This window comes from Bombus bifarius, unplaced genomic scaffold (genome assembly GCF_011952205.1).
Source record: "Bombus bifarius isolate JDL3187 unplaced genomic scaffold, Bbif_JDL3187 scf7180000007966, whole genome shotgun sequence".
NCBI lineage: Eukaryota > Metazoa > Arthropoda > Insecta > Hymenoptera > Apidae > Bombus > Bombus bifarius.
In genome coordinates this window covers 5,494,744-5,516,123 of record NW_022884352.1, presented here as the reverse complement: position 1 = coordinate 5,516,123, position 21,380 = coordinate 5,494,744, and the positions used below count along the sequence as shown (strand labels likewise).

Genomic DNA, 21,380 nt, shown 5'->3' with positions numbered 1-21,380 from the left:
TAATGTAACAGTAAATTTGTTGGCTGGATGTGGGTCAATAAAAAAATTATAAAAGTAAATTTTGTTAATACATAATTGTTTCCCTATCGAAAAAATTCATCCATTTTGACAGTATGAAAGTACAAATTCACGATATCAGGAGAAAACGATTGAAACCGCAACTCGTTCATAGTTAATATGTTTTCGTCGTGGTTCGTTCATTTTTAACATGTTTTTCTTTGAAGTACTGCATTCTGGGACGATCAAATAGAAAATAACATCTAGTTAATGCCATTCTCTTGGTGAGAGAAGTCTTGAACTAATATGGAAATGGGAAATTATGAAACAAATATTACAAACACTTCAACTGTAAAAAGATATTTGGCTTCTGCATATAATTTGAATCAAGAAGATAGTAATTGGATTGTGACGAATTCCTTTATAATTTTCACTATGCAAACGGGTAAAGTTCTAGATTAAAACACAAGAAATATAAAGATTAATTTTTTGTTTATTCAGGTTTTGGTATGTTAGAATCTGGGTGTGTCTCTTTAAAAAATGAAGTCAACATTATGATGAAGAATGTGGTCGACATAGTACTCGGCGGTTTAACTTATTGGGTATTTGGTTTCGCAACGAGTTTCGGAACAAGCAAGTTTAATAATCCTTTTATTGGCATTGGAGATTTTTTAATAGATCCTTCAATAGAGGACGTATTGATGGGTCCAAAATGTGCTGCATTTTTATTCCAATTAAGCTTTGCAACCACTTCAACAACCATTGTTAGTGGTGCCATGGCTGAACGGTAATTATATAAAATAATCTATAAAGCTTTTTAACTCTAATTGAATATTACATGATTACAGATGCAATTTCAAAGCATACTGTTTATTTTCCTTTTTAAATACAATTGTATACTGCGTACCAGCAGGATGGATATGGGGTGATCAAGGTTTCTTGAAAAAAATGGGTGCTGTTGATATTGCTGGTTCTGGGGTAGTGCATCTTGTTGGTGGTACCTCTGGTAAAGTATTAACATCTTTTGAGATAACTTGTTAATCAATACCTAAGATATTAATTTATAATAGCACTTGCTTGTGCCCTTATGTTGGGACCAAGGGTAGGCAGATATGACAATGGAATTGATCCATTGCCTCTTGGATGTCCAGTCAATGCTATCATGGGCTTATTTGTACTTTGGTAAAATAAATAATTAGTTGTTGCCTATTTACAGATGTAGATTATCAGATATATATTAATATACAAAAATTGTATAAGGTGGGGCTGGTTAGCATTTAACAGTGGTAGCACATATGGTGTCAGTGGACAAAGATGGCAATATGCAGCTAAAGCAGCAGTTTGCACTATGCTAGCAAGTATGGGGGGTGGTTTAGTTGGGCTAGGCTTCAGTTTAAATGGCCCAGATAAGATTGACATTCTAAGTCAAATAAATGGCATTCTTGGTTCACTGGTTGCTATTACAGGTGAATTTCAGTACAAGTACTTTTAAGTATTCAATAAGATATTTACTACCTTAACAATAACTTTACAAAGTCAGTTAGGTGGCTGTTTCCTTTTCAGAACCTGGGAGGCCATAATTGTCGGAATGATTGGTGCTCTTATCACATGTTTTACCATGCCCCTCTTTGACAAAATGCATATTGATGATCCTGTTGGAGCCAGTGCTACACATGGTTTTAGTTTTCCTTTCTAATTTTACTACTTTATTTTCTATTAATTTCTCATTTTATTGACCAGTTTTCCTTTCATGTAGGTGCAAGTGGAATTTGGGGTATTTTTGCTATAGGTTTATTTGCAGATAATCCGTATCCTCTTGATACTACCAGTGGAAGAAAAGGATTATTCAAAGGTTTGCAATCATAAATTTGTCTTATGAAATGATCAAATTCCACAGAGATATTTTTCTGCTTATAGGAGGAGGAGGATATTTGTTAGGCGTGCAATGTTTAGTAATTTTATGCCTAACACTTTGGAGCTTCACAGTATCTATTATTTTGCTATGGGTAAATTGTATCAAATATTATTCAAAATATGTTTTCTTACAAACAAAATCCGTTGTTTAATTTTTGACGTTTTACATTTTTCTAGTTTATAAATAAAATTATACCAATAAGAATGAGTGTTCATGATGAGCTTCTAGGTGCAGATTTAGTAGAACATAGAATACGACACCCACAGGTTTTTATTATAACTATTACATATATACTTCATAGCTAAAAAATTGTATACATTATAAAATTGGTTATGCATAGTAGCATTATATCTTTTAGGTAGGAATAAGTAGAGCCATGTCTGCTCTTCGACCAGCTTCACAAAAGCACGAATTAAATAGCGTACATCCTGTAGGAATTAATCCTGGTAAGATGCATTTGAGTTAAAATATCATTGCTCGATTAATTACGCAAGTTAATTTGCAATAGGTCACGATTCATACATTCAAAAATATAATCGTAAAAATCGTCTGAAGTATGGAAAACAACTTCTACTTGGGAGAAAGTTATCGAAGAGTCCTAAACTAAGTACGATTACCGATACTACATTGACCAATAAAAATAAGCCGAACTTCGCTTGGATAGATTAGTGTTTCTTAATGCTTACCAACATTGTATAACGATAGCAGATTTATTAGAAACATATAAATGTATTCACGTACACGTTATAACGCTTTTACACAGTACTGTTACATCATACAATGTACAGGCAATCTATGATAAATAATTAAAATCTTACATAACTACATGAATGAATATTATAGATGTTATCATATAGGGAACAATCCTGTTGAAAGATCACAGACACTGTAACTACATAGAATATCCTGATTAATAGCATGGCACCTAAATAGAAGTCTCTTTTATTATAAGTTCCAGATAAAATATTGTTATGAAAAATTATTTGTTGTCTTCATTTATCAAGGACGTAATATTGGACGTTTTTTATGCTATGATAGGCAGGAATTGCTTTTTGAAGACTGTATTACAGAGATGTATTACATAGACATCAAGAAAATAATATCTAATTGTTTTCACCTTGTTCAATGTTATTAAATATTAAATTTATATATACTCTTATGCTAATCTCATACTACTAAATGCAAACTACCCTTTTGCCATGATAGCATGTGATCTAATTAGATACCATAGTTGTTTTTAGAAAAATCGCTTGATATTTTTTTAATAGTAAATACACTAGTATGCATAGTTTCTTATATATGTAAAAACATATACTTTTGAAATGAATACATATGTAAGACACTTACACAAAATATTGCATAAGAAACAAACTGCTGCTTCTTTAAAATAAATAATTATAGTAAAAAAAAATGTGTTTTAAAAAATACAAATCTCATACTTATTCTATAAAATACTCATTTGTTGGTTAAAATTGCAAATGAGTGATGCATTACAAATGCAAAATTCTTTAGCACCTGCAATTTTATAAATAATCCATAATGATTACATGTTAGTTACTGCCCATTGACATATCTCTGTTGGTAATCCAGAATAATTTTTTACAGCTTCTATAACTTGTTGTGAGGTGAGTACGAATTTATAATATTGATACTCTTTCTCAACTTTTGAATTCATACCACTCACTGGCAATAAAAACTCCAACTTCTGTGAAAATATGCATGGTTTTGAAAATGATAAGCTACTTGGATAATACAAGAACAACATTGTTTTACTCCTATTTTGTTATTACAACCCTTACCTTAATATGTTCAAATGCTTTCATAATAACAGGCCTTTGAACAGTTTGTATAGAAGAATTTTGATTAGCAAATTTTATATAACGATTATAAATTGCTTCAAAATTAAATGGCTCTCCATCATAAATTTCTGTTTCATGTTTCATTGAAATTATCTAGAATAATAGCATGTTTGTCAAAAATACATCCTATACCAAGGAGGAGAGCAATAAATACACTTACTAAACACATTTCTAATACAGACAACCCCTCAAGCATTAGTATTTTGTCATCTTGAGAAAACATCTTACTTGCTTCTACAAAATCATTTACATCTAGTCTTTGATGCTTCTCTGACAATGTAGAAACAGCTATTGCTAAAAAGTTTCTAAAACTTCTTTCACTAACATCAATTTGGTACAGTCTTTTTAACAGATTCACCATAGTAGTATTACTAACTAAACTTTTTATGTATTCATTCCACACAGATCCAAACTGTGGATCTATTGTACAATCTTCATATTGATATTCTATCCTATTTACATTCTCATCATCAGGAAGACTTAAAAGATGTCGAAAAAGTTCTAAACGATCATCAAAAGCAGATGTTGGTTGTTCTGAAGATGATATGTCTCCAGGGAACAAAAATATTTGCCGATGAGAAAATCTTGATTTAACTCTTTTTTCTAAGAGTTCTATAACATCTAATCTACAAGTCATTCCAATTACACATATGGGTGCCTGAAGAGATGAACATTCAATTGATATTCAACTCAATCCTAAATCAATACAAAACTCTACTTTACACTTACTTGTGCAGATTGAGCAATATCAAACAAGTTATACAACAGAGTTTGATTGTGGTGTTGGCAAAACAAGTCAAACTCATCTAGTATGAAAACAACTGGTTTAGAACGTTTCTTATCACCTGATTTTAAGCAATCAAGCAGAAAAGTTAAATTTTCAGCAAATGAGCCAAAAACTTTATCACCAACCACATTTTCTAATTGCATTTGACGTGTAGCATCTTTCAAAGCCAACCGATCATCAGTATGAACAAGACCATGAAGATTCACTATCAATGCATTCTCTTTAAAACTTTTTACATACGACAATTCTTTTAAAATACTGTTTATCAACTATAAAAAAGTAAAGATCTATATAAAGGAAATACTAAAAAGTGATGATTTTCTAATGAAATTAATAATAGAAAACATACTGTTGTTTTTCCACTACCCCTAGGTCCAATCAACAAAGCAGAATTACTTTCACCCATATCCACTGTTCTTTTTAACAGTTCTAATATATGCATTCTTTCTTTAACGTGATGCCTGAACTTTGTTTCAGGACACATAATCTTACGTTTTAAATACTTCCTGGTTAACAATATCATATTGTCTTGAAAATCAATTGCCATATTTTTTTTCTTATTCATATTAGTTTCTCTAAAACGCGCTAAAAATTTACAGTTAATTTTTAGTTAAATTTCTTTTTCTATAAATTAAGTTATGATGAAACAACAAGTTCCTATTTATGTTATCCATGAAATTATTTTATTCATAATTTCATTTATATTACAGTTTCGTATAGATTTGAGGTAGATTTTGACAATCTACGGCATCTCTGATTAGCCAAATATAACCTATTAATTTTTTAGCGAAAGATATGTACAATACCTTCAGAACGTACTTATTCAAGGATTGAACTCAGTTAAATAAACTCGTTATCGACTGGTCAAACTGAGAATCGAAATAGTATTTTCACAGATTTTTAAAATATTCGTAAAATATTAAATCTTGAAATTATAGAGACATTTGGACGAAGTTGTTTACAAAACAAATATGGAAGACGCAGAATCTACAACAGACAAGAAAAACTGCACGTTTTTATTTAAAAGGAGAAAAATTCGGAGCACTGCAGCTAGAAAACGGAAAACAGCGAATGATGAAGATGGTAAGTACGTTTAAAGAACATCAGATTTTTGTCCTAGCGTCCCAATAGATTGTAATTTCATTATATAAACTTGATTAGTATTATCTATAGGTTATGTTCAGTACCCATAAATAATAACATATTTTTCTTAATTTTTAAATAGAGAGTAGCGAAGATGAAACTACAGTGGTCAAAAAGGAAAAGAAACAGGATGATAATAATCCTATGAAACAAAGTGTAAATATTAGATAGAATCATGTAATGGTTGCTTTCAATTATTAGATAAATTATAATGTGCAATGAAATTCAAGTGTTAACAAAAATGGGAACTTGTTGTAAATACAGCATTTTACAGACTAATACGAAGAAATTAAAGGACCAACGGCATATTAATAACAATAGTAGCGATGATGAAAGCGTTACAGTGTCTTACAAGAGTTCTAAAACTCCTATGCCAGCAGGACCAAGCGATCAAGGAGCAACAGCAATCTTAGAAACAGAAACAGAGAAGGACAAAGATGCTCAAGCTCTGTTTGAGAAAGCTCAGAAAATAAATGAAGTAAATAGAAAAATACAATACAAAAATATCCAAGGGTAGAACAATATCATAGAAGACAATCTGTCTGTTTTAGGAATTGGAAGGAAAAGAGGATGATAAGATTTATAGAGGCTTGAATAATTATGCTCAATATTATAAGAAGAAAGATACAGCTGCTGGAAATGCTTCCAGTGGTATGGTTCGCAAAGGACCAATCAGAGCACCATCTAATCTTAGAGCAACTGTTAGGTGGGATTATCAGCCAGACATATGTAAAGATTATAAAGAAACTGGTTTTTGTGGCTTTGGAGGTAAACAGACCGAAAATCTTTGCTATTAAAACATCTATTATTTACTCTATTATGTACTTATTTCATTCCATTTCAATTTCAGATAGCTGTAAATTTCTTCATGACCGGTCGGATTACAAATTAGGTTGGCAGCTAGAAAGAGAAGCTGCCACAGGAGAATATAATAATAGCGGTGACGAAGATGATAAAAAATACGAAATCGACAGCGACGAAGAAACGTTACCGTTCAAATGTTTTATTTGCCGAAGTAGTTTTACAGACCCCATCGTTACAAAGTATATATCAAAATTCTATCTTCTAAATCAGTTAGATGTAGAATGTGTGAAACGAATTTTCCTTTCAGATGCAAACATTATTTCTGCGAGAAATGTGCTTTAGAACACTACAAGAAAAGTACAAGGTGTTACATATGCAATGTGCAGACGAACGGCGTATTCAATCCAGCCAAGGAGCTAATCACACGGACGAAGATGGAAGAGAAAGCAAAATCTGTTGAGGACGATGAAATTTCTGATGATTAATAAAATATATATTTTTTGACATAGTAGTATATATTTCTTACCGAGTGATTGCAATTTTTTATGTATAAATTATAAGCGAAAAAGGATTGATCTATATATATATATATATATATATATGCCATACTCAGCTAAAAAAATTTTGTTTCTGTTTAATTTTAAACCCATTCATGAAAAATAATATACTTGAAAATCCATGCTTTAAAAAATAATATGTTTCAATATTTTAATCATAACTGGAGGAAAAAATTGAAAGAAATATATTTATATAAACATAGATGGATAGTAGATAGGTCGACAACCCTTGCTAGTAAAGGGTCTAGATTTGGAAGACCTCAGTGTATGAGCCATTCCACAAACACTCGTCGAGTTGACGTCGAACAAGAATCGAGGGGAGGTATAGTGGTGGTTTCGCTATATAGAGCGAAGGTGATTCTAGCTGCTCGTAGTTGTTCCCTCAATCGATACACGCGCAGTGTTGTTTGTCTCATACTGTGGAAATGTTACCGAAGCTACTTGTTTTTTACGGGCATCGAAGAAACGTCTAACACCAGGATGCAAATATTACGAAACCATTCTAACGGGATATTAAACGGGATATTAAAGTTGTAAAACGAATCATTATCGCGAGAAAGGTTCGAGGGGTTCTCGTATCAGCGACTTGCCGTCCTATCATTGATTTCTAAGACATAAACGTCGCGCGCAAAAAAACGGAGGTTTTTAACGTAACATGATTTTTTTATAAATTCACAAACATAATATAAAAGTGTGGATTTTTCATAATTAATTATAGATTCAAAAGATTAAATTAACGTGAATTTTTTCCTGTGGGAGAAATAGAGCTAATATCAGTGGCCGAGGCAATGCTACATTAATCAAATACTACCAGATTGTAATTGAATTACAGTCAGTCGAATTCGTGCAAGTGATCCATTTTGAACTAAATGAAACTCGAATTAGACACTAATATTATTTCAACCACCGTTTGGTATCAGGACGTTCCTAGGACACATCATCGTACTATACAGTGATACGAACATGACGAGGAATCGTACTTTACACGCATAATGTTGTGGTATACGCGGTAAACAGCTGTTGTCACAGTTTCTTCAGAGACAACTGATACAAAAATACCGATAGCGGCTTCCATTTCAAACCTACGAATATTTTATCGTGCAACCGTAAAGCGAGTGTATATCGCAGGTCCATCGTCTTTAACGAATGAACAATTGGTTTGATCTTATGTAAAATCGATAAGTGGACGATCAACGACCAATGTTTTGGATTCAATGTCATCCGTGTTAATTGTCGTTGCACAGCGGTTAGGAAATCGAGTGATGGAGAAACTAGCCGGTAAAAGGAACGTGCGGAAGGAGTTAAATTTCGCGGAAATCTTCTATTAACCAGGTAATACGACAAAGAGTGCTACACCGTTGAAATGAGTTATTTTAATGTACGAACACCTAGTCGGGTTCTCATTGAAATTTACATACGTAGACATGCATGACAAAAAATATACATCGCGAATTCTGTACACTGTACACGTACAGTGAGTTACAAAATTATTCGAGAATGTTACAAAAGTGTAGAAAATAATAAGAAAACAAAAGAGATTTCAATACTTGGGCATACATAATACGTTTCCTTATTTGGAAATATAGTAATTTGACTCTGATTGTGAGACAACAAACAGAGAAACGTGTTATAATAATTTTATACCTATTTCCACGTCGTAAAATCGTTGGTACGCTTTATAAAAGTTATTACTCTGATAAAATGAATGTTTGCTAAAATACACTTTTTGTCTTACAACTTCACCGTTTTTTTTTCTATTTAGTATTGATCTTACTATTGTTTCCTAAATAATCATCTCTGATCTCATTTGAGTAAACAAAAAGAATTGGCAATGTTTAAATTCCTAAAACGAGAAATTATGCATAACAATAAGACTTTTGTCACACATTGTGTGAAGATATCGTGTTTATGCCAGAAACGTATAATTGGGTCTAAAATGACCGAAAGAAACACAGTGGAATCAAATATCAAACCTATTACACCATTTCTCAGTTCTCAATCATTCTTAAATCTAACTCTTCAGGTAGACTATTTACTAATTTGTGATAATCATAACAATAATTTTCCCACTATTTTGGATTTGTGCGAGTAAATTTCTGACTCGCTGTATCCCCTAATCACCAATTAAATACGATTACTGTCGACATATTTATCTCTGTGCGTATCATGGCAATTTATGTATGTTGCGCACGGACGACGACGTATCCATGCGAATATTAAAGCAAACCGAGTAGGGTGCTTACAGCAGTCAGAGACTGGCCGCGCGATATCCGACGAGATTCGCGAAATTTTCTGTCATGCGTCATAAGTGCTACAGAAATTCAACGAGTGCTGGTTGGAATACGTCGCCAGACGGCCACGGCTTCTGTTTCCTATCCGTTGGGAACCAACACGATATTCGCGTAATCGTAACAGTCGATCTTACACTGCTAGAATTCGTGTTAGGAAACATTTGGATGACATTAGTCCGTTCAGCAGAAAATATATGCGTATGTACGTGTGCATGTCATGTAACAAAGGGGCTTACGATCTAATCTAGGATTTCAAAAAAGAGAAGGAGCTTTTCCATATTTTCTTCATCGGTGAGGAAATCGAACGTTTCATTTAACAAAGTTTTACATTTTTCTTTTAGAGGCCAATTAGAAGCGAATGTTTTTAGAAATATGCCAGAGAAAAATTGCATTTTTATTAATTATTCATCTTAGAAATATTCGTTTTCAAGGAGGTTTTCGAAGAAGAAGTAATTCATTGAATTTAAAATTAGTTTTAACAAAGACAAATACACTTGTCGTTTAGTTACTTAATAACTAATAGCTTGCGAAGAATCTTGTTTCGCATTATGAATCTTGGAGGAGCTTGTTTCATAAAGAATATATCAAAATTTAAAAGCTGTTTTACCGAGCGCAAATACATTTATCGTTTAATTAATAAATAATTAATGGCCTGTGGGGAAAATTGTTTACTAATTGTTGGTGGTAGAAATAAATTGTTTCGGATGGTTTTGTAATACACTTGCGTTTAAAATCAGTTTTACCGAAGACAAATACATCGATCGTTGATTGATTATTTATTAAAGTACAGTATTAAGCACACGCAACAGAGCATAAAGGAATTAAAAGAAGAATTTTCAGATGTGTCTCTTAATTTGTTTGAAATCCTTGTATCTGTTTCGTTTTTATGCAATTCACACACGGTATGTAAGTTGAACGTACGTATAGATAGATATGGCTTGTTTTATCATGAAAGTGTTGACAAATATTTACCTTTCTCGAACATTTCGTAATTTGATTGACAAGTAGTGTTCGTTAACTTCCTACTGCATCGAACGTTTTATTACATAGAATTTCGTAATAGGAATATTTTCTCGTGATAATTGTAACTTGCTAGATGTTTAATAAGCACCAAACATACGGTATCAAAGGTATAAAAGAATGCTATTATCTGATAAATTTCGAACGATTAAGTATAGGAGAACGAACAAATATCGCGTGTATTATACATATTCCGTATTCTCATTGACGTTTATTACGTGATTGTTCCATGTCTGAACACGATGTAGCACGATCAACGAAAATTATAAATTTATGTCCTATGTAAGTTTCAACGATGGAAGTTATAGACGATTAGATCTATATACGCGTATGAATATTTCAACTGTCTCGATTTGTAGAACCACTAAAAATAATTCAGTTGGAAAATGATATAAATGTAGCTATAAATGTAACGTGTGATTTTTTTAAGTCCACATGGTATTATCGAGCTTTGATTTTAATATCGTAGTTGTACGAAAGGAAATTCCAAAGTTTTTAACAACATTTTCTTCTACTTCAGTGAAATGAAGTACTAAAAGTACTCAATTATGGAACATCTTTTCATATCTAAAGCATCTGATTCTACAAAATGATATTTAATTGCACATCGTTGCTATAAATTAAGTTACCTTGTTTACATTCTTCACGTTACTTAATTTTAATTTTAGTTAGTTTAATTTACTTAGTTTTAATTTTTTAATTATTTAATTCTCCACAATGTTCGATCCTTCGTTCGTTCGTCACTTATAGGATTACCTTCTTTTTTAAATCCCTCGACTATACTAAAATCAAAAATACGTATTGATATTCCATACATTCAAATTTCTACACTCGCAGATTTTGCCAAATGTTTCCCTCTTTTTGTTTCTATCAATTAATCATCTATCGGCGGGGAAAGTGAATGAAAATAAGAGAAGGAGAAGTAAACGCGTGGTAGGGGAGATATATCGCTGTGCTGGAAAAAAGAGATAAGGGGGAAAAAAGCGAGAAAAATGTCAAAGAAGAGATACAAAAGGTTGCGGAAACGTAGACTCCATTATAGTTAACAATGCCCACCTCGTCGACGTTGATGCAAGGTTGACATGTGTAGTTGTGTATATTTAAATAAAGCTACGTGCAGTGCAGACCCTATCAGCGAGCGTTATTCGTAGGCGTGCATCTGATCGACTTGTATGAGTGAACACGAATCGATAAATTAGCGTGTCGACGTATGTGTTTGATGACACGTTCCGAACCCGTCTAACCGTGATAATAAATGCCTACGAAAAATGCATGCTTCGATGCCGACCTTTAATGACGTCGTCATCATTGACGCAGGATCAACATTATTACGTATAAATAAGATTTTTCTAACGTCTTCGAAAGCCTTTCTTTACGTCAGGCGAACACCCTTTTAGCATTATGAAACTGTGAAAGTTGTAGTATCTCATTCCTGTATGCATTAACGTGTTTTTCAGAAGAAAGAGGAGGTCCTCCATATTCTATAGGATTGTTAATAATTAATTTTAAAAAGAACACCAGGACAACTATTTTCGACGTTAATAATAGTACTAATATGTAGTGATTTTTCGTAGTAATTTTATAGATTTGCGACAATAATTTTTAAGGACTTTTCATGATATTTATTAAGTATATAGGTAAATGTGTTTCCCTTGCGTTATTTGTATTTTTTCATGCAGACTTGTGGTCATAAGTATTAGGATACCTATTGTTTAAATTCATTGAAAATGAAATTGAAAAATTCAACGAGTGAAAAACATTCAATTATTACTAAACACCAATAGGTGTTCTAATGCAGTTCTAACAGTGTTCATTTCATTATAACCTTTTGGTACAAGTTTTATACTTTAGTCGCTGATAAATCTAATGTTAATGGTAATCTAGATAAACTGCTAATGTCTATGCATTTACAGAAAACTTTCAATGCAAAATGTATAGAATGCACATAACATATAAAAATATCTAAAACATAGTATTTATCTGAAATTTTCTGCTTAAATTCCATTTCTTCATTTATGTTTATAAATACCGAAATCAGTCGAAAGTAATCTAAAAACTTGTAATAAATGCTATAATAAATTCATACGTTTGTTGTTGTTTACGTGAAGTAATAGGCCGTTGACGATGTTGCAGATGGTTTGTGGCAGTGATGCCCTCGTCGGAGGAGGAAAGCCAGTGGCTCGTTGGCAGCGGGGGTGGACCCGCATCTTCCAGCGGTGGCACGATATCCGGAACTGGAGAACGCACGTTGACCAGTAGAGGAGGATTATACACTGAGGAGATGACGTCTCAATCGACGAATACTAACACCGCAGGTGCGAACGCGGGTTCAGCCGATTCTGCTGAGCATGATCTCATTGACTCAACCACCGATGCAACGCTTTTAGCACAGTTTCACGAAGACGCTATCAAACAGGTATATACGATTTTACTTCCACTTTTTCTCATTTACATTACTTTGAATAATTCGTTGTTCGAACATTGTGAACTTATCCTTTAACGTTTATCGAATCAGATTTATGTTAACCGTATTTTTTCATGATTAATATCGATCTTGTTTCGATATTATCGTAAAGTCCTTGAAGGAAATATAACAATTCGAGAATCATAGTTGGATAATAGCGTCTATGTTGAAATGAAAAATCGAAATCATTTCGAGTGAACGTTATGTTGATTATACAATTTTTTATTAAATTCTCGTTTTAAAGCCTTCTTTCTCGAGAAAGAAGAATCTATGATAGATAAGTTGCATCACTGATTCATAATCTTAGAGTGTCTATCTCCAATTACAAGACATTTAATGCAATTTTGTTCGTACAATATTAAATTAGCGCTGTGTTCACACTTCACTTCACGTATTAACGATAGCAAGCAATCTTATCCATATTGTAAGCGATAGAATTAATAAAAAATCACGAAGTTCGAAGAGTTTCGCCACCAATTGCTCTGGAAACTTCTACGTAACTAAAATTTGAATTACAATCGTAAGCATATTGCGATTATCGAAAGATATCGAAGCATCGATTATCGATTAATCAATTTTTAGAATATTTTTTCCAAAGTACGAAGCGTAGTTACAGGCCAATGAGCTCATACAAATTTGAAATCTGTATGTACATTGGCTGCTGCATCTTTTTCGACATATCGAAATAAAATATTAAACTTTGGTTAATCGAACAACAAAAACATAACCTATAGTAAATGGCGTCCTTTTTAGCCAAGTTAATTTCTTTAGCTGTTTAATTACCCTTTCACTGCCAGTGTTTAAAACTTTTTTAGAGTTTCAACATGGATGAAGTTTTAGATGAATCGATTGTAAAGACAAAATATGAGTCGAAAGAGATACCGGGCTATCTGAATGATTTCCCAGTAAATACATTTGTTTTCCATAATTTATTTGGAGGTTACACCTATATTTTAATCAATTGTAGATATTTCAATTTATATATTATTTATGTTATTCAAATGAATTTAATAAACAATAGTACAAAATAACTGCCTATTTATTGTATCGTACATTGTTTAGTAATATTTATATATTGTCATTTGTGTCATTCCTGTATAATTAACTACTAAAATGTTAATTGTTTTTCAGGCTGGTGTTGGTTACTTCCAAGTATTGGCTGCTCTGTGCACAGGCTTGAGTCTTGCAGCAGATACTGTAGAATTTTTTGTTGTACCATATATTTTGCCAAGTGCAGAGGTTGAACTATGTATTGAAGATAATGAAAAAGGATGGCTCAGTTAGTTTTTATTTTTACCCCTTCTTACAATGTATGTGCTTCTAGATAAATATCCTCACATCTTTTTATTTTAGGCAATATTACATTAATGGGCCTTGCACTAGGAGGATTATTTTGGGGTGGCTTAGGAGACAGGATTGGTAGACGCAGATCTTTATTGTCTGCAATGTCTGTTCATGCTTTATTTAGTGGTGTAGCCACTTTTATGCCAACTTATGGAACATTTATGTGTGCTAGATTTTGTTCCGCAATTGGGTAAGGAATTCCTATCTTTTTTTTTTTTATTTAGGTGTACTTTAAGATTATTTGAAATGAACTGTATATCTTATTTCACTACAGAGTAGGGGGATCTTTACCACTAGCATTTGCATATCTAGCAGAATGTTGTCCAAGATTAAGCAGGAGTAGATGGATTGGTTTATTAGTGGCAGCAGGAGCACTGGGAGGTGTATATGCAGCTCTTCTAGCATGGGCAGTGGTTCCTACAACTGGAGAAATGGTAGTTCTTGAAAACAAAGAACACTTCAGTGCTTGGCATCGCTTCCTTTTACTTTGTTGTTTACCCGCATTATGCTCTACTATCGGGCTCATTTTCCTACCAGAAAGTACAAGATATTTGGTAGAAGCAGGCAGAGATGTAGAAGCAATGATGGTTTACCAGGTATTTTTTTATATCTATGTATAAAATAGGTATATGTAATAAGAGATAAGCAATGTAATAAGATAAAAAAGTTGATTGAAACTGATGCATTTTTTTAGAAAATATACAAAAAGAATACCACGCGGAAAGGTGCAACAGGTGCACAATATCAACTTTCTGAATTAGAGCTTCCAACTAAAAGGCCTCGTGGTTTGGCACCTCCATCTCCTACTAATCATACTAGTGTTTTGGCTGATATAATTTATTCTATTGAAGTGGTATGAATATCTGTATATTTTTTTATCTTACATCTTTGGAAACTAATATTAATTTTTATTGAATTTCTAGTTTTGGAATTCCTTCCTGGAATTATTTGTATCACCTCATTTGCGCGTCACGATAGTGCTTATAATTATTTGGTCAACTGTATCATTCGGGTATGTAGTTTCATTAAACATGTCAGTAATTGTTTGTTTTATAATATTGTAGTATCGTAAATACTGCTGTTAATTCGTTTATCATCCCCTAGCAACCCCCTTGTCTTTTGTCTTAGCCCCATATCTCTTGTCTTAACCCCTCTACGCACATGCTCAGCAACCGCTTGTTTATAATTCGCACCTCAGCAACCACTTGTTTACAATATCATACTACGATACTACAATGTCATGATTACTTTAGACTATATGGCCTTATGGTGTGGTGTCCTGAGTATCTCAAACTTATACGCGCCACGGAATATAAAGCTCACACAATAAAAATTTTCGGGAAAGAATATAAAAATCAAACATTCAATGGCTCTTTAGAGAATTGTCAATACAAAGATTCGACATTTTTAAATTGCAAGTAAGTAGTTATGAAAAAAGTTTGTGAAATAATACTGAACTAAATTGTATATGAGCATTTGTGTTTCAGATTCACGAAAATGGTATTCAGTCACGTAGATTTCGATAACTGTACTTTTCAATCTGTAGAATTCAGTAGCATAAAGTCTAGTAAAACTCATTTTACAGACAGTGTTATTGTACACTCGAAGTATGTATTCAGAATGTTACTATTTAACAACAGTACTCCTTTCTTGATATAAAATAATGATTGTCTATGGCTTTTAGATTTGTAGATACAGATCTATCCGCACAAGTCTTTACGAGATGTAAGTTGGAAAATAATACGGAATTAAGTTTAAGCGGTCCCTGCCCGACTCTCGATTTGGATTATAACATTTACATAGAAGAAGCTTTACATGGTCATCTCGTTGCTCAATTGGCCTTCGTGCCTGCTGCTGTTTTAGCAGGATTAGCACTCACTGTGCTTGAACGGCCAAAAATGATTGGTATTTCATTATTCCTCTCATCAGTAGCTACTCTGTGTTTAATTCTAGTGGGCACAAATAGTTCTGCAGTGCTTGGCTTCGAAGGTGGTTTTATGGCAGTGTTTGCTATTGCTTGGACGTCTCTTACCTTGGTTACAGTTGAGAGCTTCCCTACTCATTTAAGGTAAATTTCGTTTTGATTATTATTTCATTCAAATAAAATATATATTTAAATAAAAAATGAACTAATAGTAAGATATATCGATTTTATAGGTGTACTGGTTTCGGTTTTATAGCAGGTGTTATAAGGCTATGTGGTTTAATAGGAACTACATCTTATAAAACTTTAGTTGGCGCACCTCTAGTTGCGCCTGCACTGTTAACTGCATTACCGTTATTAGTAGCTAGTGTCGCAACATTCAAATTGCCTCACACGCATACAGTTTTTTTATAAGGATTGCGAGTAAGTGGGAAAAACGCAGATGCCGTATAAAAGACGTTTTTAATTTGTATTTTAATGGATCACTTGTGAACTGCGCTAATGTTTTTATTCAATATTTTCACATGATACGGAAAATCTCGTGATTCGTTATGAAATCCAAAAGTTCGGTTTCTATCAGAAACGCTTGGACGAAAATTATATAAGGTGAAACGTCCTGGACAAGTGCAAACTTTTGAATTTGCAAATTTAACAACTAATGCTTTTCTTTCGAAGTGCGCCTTCGTACAAAGTGACATATCCTAAACTAGTAAATGGAACGATAAATCGTGGTTTACACAAATATTTGAGTATTTAAAGCGCACAGATGTTAAAGAGTAGCCGTCTCGTATGCTAGGATATGGACTTTCTACAAGATTTTAATACATGTGTTTTAAGCGATGACAAAGGTTATTGTTATAGCAGAAAGATCTTAGGAAAAAAGACAAAGGACGTACGGAGATTTAATATTTAAATCATGTTACATGAAACCTCATGTAGATCTTGTATTCCGAGATTTCACTCCATCTAATTTCAAAGCCATTATACGACTCATTTTCTATAGAAAAGAAGTCGTAAGATGCACATATGTTTATAAAGCTATTTTAATAAGGCAATAGCCATGAAACGTGTCAATTGTAATGGATGTTAAGAGTGGAAGTTGTCATCCATACTGATACGTCAACACATAACAAGAAAATTAAACACTAAATAATTTTGCTTACTAAAAATGCATTTGAATATTCAGAATAGAAAAATATGGAATGTTATTCATAGTGCATAGATCTTACTTTTGTTTATAATTAGATTAGAGAGATTATGCATGATCCCAAAATTATTACATTCTAAGCAATTCGATCGAGAAAGTTTGCCAAGGACAGTATCGTGGAAATTTTTATATTTACTATTGCTGTATACGCTTTTGCCATTTGAGAAATTAAATATATATGTATACATATATATTCTAAGGAGGTAGATAGGGAACCTCGAATTAAATAATATTAAATTCTTTCTACTGTAAAGGGAAAATAATCGAAGAAAGACATATTCGGTACTTTTGCTTTTCAACAAGATCAAGCAGCTTACATTCACTCTAGACGCTAGACTCGGCTAAGAGGCATTATCCATGTAATTCATGTAAATGCTGCCGTTCGAATCTTAAATTCCCTCAAACTGAAGACTTTGAACTCGAGAGATAGAAGCTTTAGCTTCGTTTATTATAAATCCGAGAGATTATCGCCTCTAGTCAACTTTTAATCATCTTTAAGCTTACAAAATACGAATAAACTATAAAAAGAAAAATGCGTCAATCTTTCTAACACTTGTAACCGAAGTAGATGACATTATTTTCTACAAAATCATGAATGTACACTGATATCATCTTAATTGTAAAGATCGCTAATTACATTTTGCAAATACTTGGCTAGAATTTTACTGTCATTGCGGGAGAACGACCGTGATGACATGCCAAAGCTGAAAAAAATACTGGTTCCTCAGAACGGATAACTATTTTTAGGCAATAAGAACATAAAATAAGTTTTATCACTATTGAGATATCTCAATCTTATCGAAACTTAAAATATATTACTAAATATTTAAGGAAGTTTATTAGTGAGATAAATACAAACTGCTGTTGGCAAACTTAATCATATAAAAATCTACGTCCCATCATGGTTAGTGAATTTTTCATATCAAATTGTTGGCATCTAATTTAAAAACACCAAAAAAAAAGATGTTAATGTTATGAATCAAGCGCTATGGCTATATCGTCATTTAACAAGAAGTAGAAACGTGCGCAAATTAAAATTGTTTTATTACTCGCACAAGTTTTCGTATAACAATCCTATCTTTTATCACGAAGCAACAACGTGGTAATTTTAGTGTCTACAAGTATTGCTGCTCGTTCCTACTTCTGCAAATTGTATTTGTGAACTTGACAGTGAAACGAGCCTGTGCTGGCATTGCAGTGCATAAAATTAATTACTCGTATGAATAGAATAATTTTTTGCATTTGAAACAGTAGACTTATGTTCATAGAATTAAATGTTTTTAACGTCTTTGATTTTGAGGCGATATAATATCAAAGTTAGTAGATTTGTAACTGATTATCATAGAAGGTTTCCAAAGAAATCTTTGTTAAAAAAGCTTGCCAGCACATACGGTTTCATATGATTAAATCTATACTGCTACACTATTAAATTCATCATCGCCCGTAGATAATATATTTTAATCGACATATCACTTATGAACGAGCACTTTAGATTCGTAGGCTTTAATTAGACTATCAACTAAACGTATTTAGAAATGTGTACCAGGAATCGTAATGATGAAATTTCAAGTCGGTAAAATAGCGGTATACGTATACAAGGAAACTGCTAAATAGTCATTGAAAGTTGAGGATTTCTTTTAGCGAATACGATTGATTATTAGTACACGGATTGATTATCAGCGGATCGAACAATGTAATTGCGTTAGATTGTGTTTTAACATGGAAAATACTCGTGAAAGTTATTCGAGTGATATTTAGTGCAATGTTGTATCGTTAAGTATAATTATTATTTTTATCTTGTTGGATAACTGCACAAGCATGAGCGAATGTTTTCCTTATTTTATTATATATGGAGAACTGACTTTGTGAAAAATTAATTAGTAAGATATCCAGTCTTTTAATTACTGCATTACATTATGCAGAGATATTATATCATCAGTGTACAGTGTTTTCTTCTGTACTCGGTAGTATATTTTACATTAGATATTTTATCCCCTTATTTTATTTTATACAGACTGAAAATAAGGATCAGTTGATAATCGCCGTATCTTTTGTTTGTTTTTACAACATAGACTGTTTTTTAACCTTTAAATGTGTAATATTTAATTAATTAGAAAGACATAAATATATCGTCCAGTGATAGAAAGGAAGACATTCAAATTCTTCAAGACTTAATTCTGGTTGCGCTTTCTATCAATTTCTACGACATTTTAATAAGCACTTGATTTTGTTTCAGAATAAAACAATTGCAATCTTTATTTTCACTTTCCAAAAAAGACATTCATCGTACTAAATTGCAAATTATAATATTTATATGTAGCGTTTTTAATCTATACCTGTTTTGCATAACTCATTAATGTTTTCACAATTGGTTTGTTGGTCGCATATGAACAATTTCAGTCATTATTATGAATGAAAAATAATATCCATCAAATTATGCAACCAGTACTTAAAAAAAGTAAATTACAATACACTATTTGCTAACACCTTGACTCATTAAGAAATATTAATTTGAAACAGTAGCGAGAGTATTACGTGCTAGAACATCTGTTTGAACACTTATATAGAACATTCAGTCGATTTAATAGAGACTGTTAATTATAAGATAGACTCAAAATAATGAAGTAACTTTTCCCTTAAACATTTGAGCAATTGCATTAAAAATTTATTCTTTTTCTATGCTTTAGTACATTCACAAAAGAGAAACAATTCTTTCCTTTTTTAGTATGAGTAAAAGTATTTAATCTTTTGTATACGAAACATTGTAATATTCGAATTGCTGTTTTTGGAAATTACACGAACCTAAGTTGGAGAAGTCATTTGCATATTTTTTAAAGACATTTCTGATAGTTTCTGCGACAGTGGCTGCGATTTTTTGAGTAGCTTTTTTTCGAGGGACCCAACAACAGAATGTAATAGAATAGAATGAGTCGATGCTTTGTACGAGATACGTATACGGAATTAATAATGAATCGATTAATTGGTATTACAGCAATACATATGTAAAAAAGAAAAAAAAACAATTGTTGAAACGGTCGCAATTATAGTTTAAAGTATATATATATATTTATCTCGCAATACTTTTAGAACACTCATTTTACGACAAAAATTTGTATATAATTTGTAAGAAAAAAATCGACATGCTCTTGCAAATTTCATGGCAATATGTAGTAAATTATTCGTAATATTAACTGTCATAATAATTATCATTGTTATTAATGTCATGTATGGCTCAGGCACTTCAATTCAATTCGATCTCTCGAATCAACATAACTTGCATAATTAAAAAAAGGACACCAAGTTTCGAGAGAACTTCAATATTATTTTTTTTATAATATCGACGAACATAGATATGTTTAGAATTATTTAAAGGAATCATAAAGGAAGTATTCGAAAAAAAGATGCGAGCAGTTGCAATTCGAAAATCGAATTGGACAGTATCCAGATACTATGTATGTATATGTATGTCTTTTATTCTACTGTAATTCTATCAGAATTGACCGAAGTATTCAAAAATAGTCGAACATGGAAATCCAAATTCATCATATCCTGTACTCGCTCAGCTTTTTAAGTTAGTAAAAAATATATTTGAAGCGATCGGAGTGAATTTATTACCAATATGTGTGTGTTAACCTTCTACTTATTAAGTTTCTTTTGTTATTATATCAACAATTCAATAAATAAGAGAATAGACGACGGGAACAGATGAAGTAAGTTCATCGATTTGTTCAATCATATTTATTGAGTGATTACTTACCTCATAATTGCGAGGATTCTTTCTTTAATTTTTCAGGCGATTTTAAATTATACAAAAGTTGGCGGGAGATTGTAACTATAGTTGTTGCTGATCCGCCATTTGTATCGATGAAAAAAGGTAAAGAATCGATATGTCGGTATAGAGAATATTTTCTTCTTTATCGACGGCAAGTTTTGAAGAAAGTCATTTATCAATTAATTTTATTAATAATAATTTTTTGATTCTCCCACAAAACAAATATGGAGGATTATTAAAACACATAAATGTATCATACGTCGTGGCTAATTAATAAGGTACAAATAATTATTCTT

At 32.2% G+C, this 21,380-nt stretch overlaps 4 protein-coding genes across 8 annotated transcripts; 3 read left to right on the top strand and 1 right to left on the bottom strand.

The window, feature by feature from the left end:
• Nucleotides 1-303: 303 nt before the first annotated feature.
• Nucleotides 304-2,876, top strand: LOC117204898 (putative ammonium transporter 3). Its single transcript, XM_033442790.1, has 11 exons — nucleotides 304-442; nucleotides 499-784; nucleotides 846-1,003; nucleotides 1,068-1,179; nucleotides 1,258-1,463; nucleotides 1,542-1,673; nucleotides 1,754-1,849; nucleotides 1,915-2,003; nucleotides 2,089-2,178; nucleotides 2,271-2,358; nucleotides 2,421-2,876. Exons 1-11 carry the CDS (start codon nucleotides 304-306, stop codon nucleotides 2,579-2,581), a joined length of 1,557 nt encoding a protein of 518 aa, XP_033298681.1. The 3' UTR covers nucleotides 2,582-2,876.
• Nucleotides 2,607-5,506, bottom strand: LOC117204902 (origin recognition complex subunit 4). Of its 2 annotated transcripts, none has more exons than XM_033442803.1 (6): nucleotides 5,365-5,506; nucleotides 4,908-5,133; nucleotides 4,501-4,827; nucleotides 3,932-4,429; nucleotides 3,712-3,864; nucleotides 2,607-3,617 (listed from the first exon to the last, which is right to left on the bottom strand). In XM_033442803.1, the coding sequence occupies exons 2-6, from the start codon at nucleotides 5,121-5,123 to the stop codon at nucleotides 3,456-3,458; spliced, it is 1,356 nt and encodes a 451-aa protein (XP_033298694.1). In that variant the 5' UTR covers nucleotides 5,124-5,133; nucleotides 5,365-5,506; the 3' UTR covers nucleotides 2,607-3,455. The 2 variants fall into 2 exon arrangements, with proteins under 2 accessions (XP_033298694.1, XP_033298703.1); XM_033442812.1 differs by having other exon boundaries at nucleotides 4,908-5,143; nucleotides 5,365-5,448.
• On the top strand, nucleotides 5,379-7,009 carry LOC117204921 (E3 ubiquitin-protein ligase RNF113A). The gene is made up of 6 exons (XM_033442847.1): nucleotides 5,379-5,641; nucleotides 5,784-5,857; nucleotides 5,976-6,179; nucleotides 6,253-6,469; nucleotides 6,552-6,744; nucleotides 6,813-7,009. The coding sequence occupies exons 1-6, from the start codon at nucleotides 5,530-5,532 to the stop codon at nucleotides 6,988-6,990; spliced, it is 978 nt and encodes a 325-aa protein (XP_033298738.1). The 5' UTR covers nucleotides 5,379-5,529; the 3' UTR covers nucleotides 6,991-7,009.
• An 851-nt stretch (nucleotides 7,010-7,860) lies between these two features.
• Nucleotides 7,861-20,919, top strand: LOC117204866 (synaptic vesicle glycoprotein 2B-like). 4 transcript variants are annotated; one of them, XM_033442686.1, is made up of 11 exons: nucleotides 7,861-8,394; nucleotides 12,507-12,789; nucleotides 13,969-14,116; nucleotides 14,191-14,371; nucleotides 14,456-14,777; nucleotides 14,876-15,034; nucleotides 15,105-15,193; nucleotides 15,435-15,599; nucleotides 15,669-15,788; nucleotides 15,866-16,249; nucleotides 16,339-16,519. In XM_033442686.1, exons 2-11 carry the CDS (start codon nucleotides 12,523-12,525, stop codon nucleotides 16,517-16,519), a joined length of 2,016 nt encoding a protein of 671 aa, XP_033298577.1. In that variant the 5' UTR covers nucleotides 7,861-8,394; nucleotides 12,507-12,522. The 4 variants fall into 4 exon arrangements, with proteins under 4 accessions (XP_033298577.1, XP_033298587.1, XP_033298571.1 ...); XM_033442696.1 differs by lacking the exon at nucleotides 7,861-8,394 and adding an exon at nucleotides 9,304-9,644; XM_033442680.1 differs by lacking the exon at nucleotides 7,861-8,394 and adding an exon at nucleotides 9,533-9,555 and having other exon boundaries at nucleotides 16,339-20,919.
• The last annotated feature ends 461 nt before the right edge of the window (nucleotides 20,920-21,380 follow it).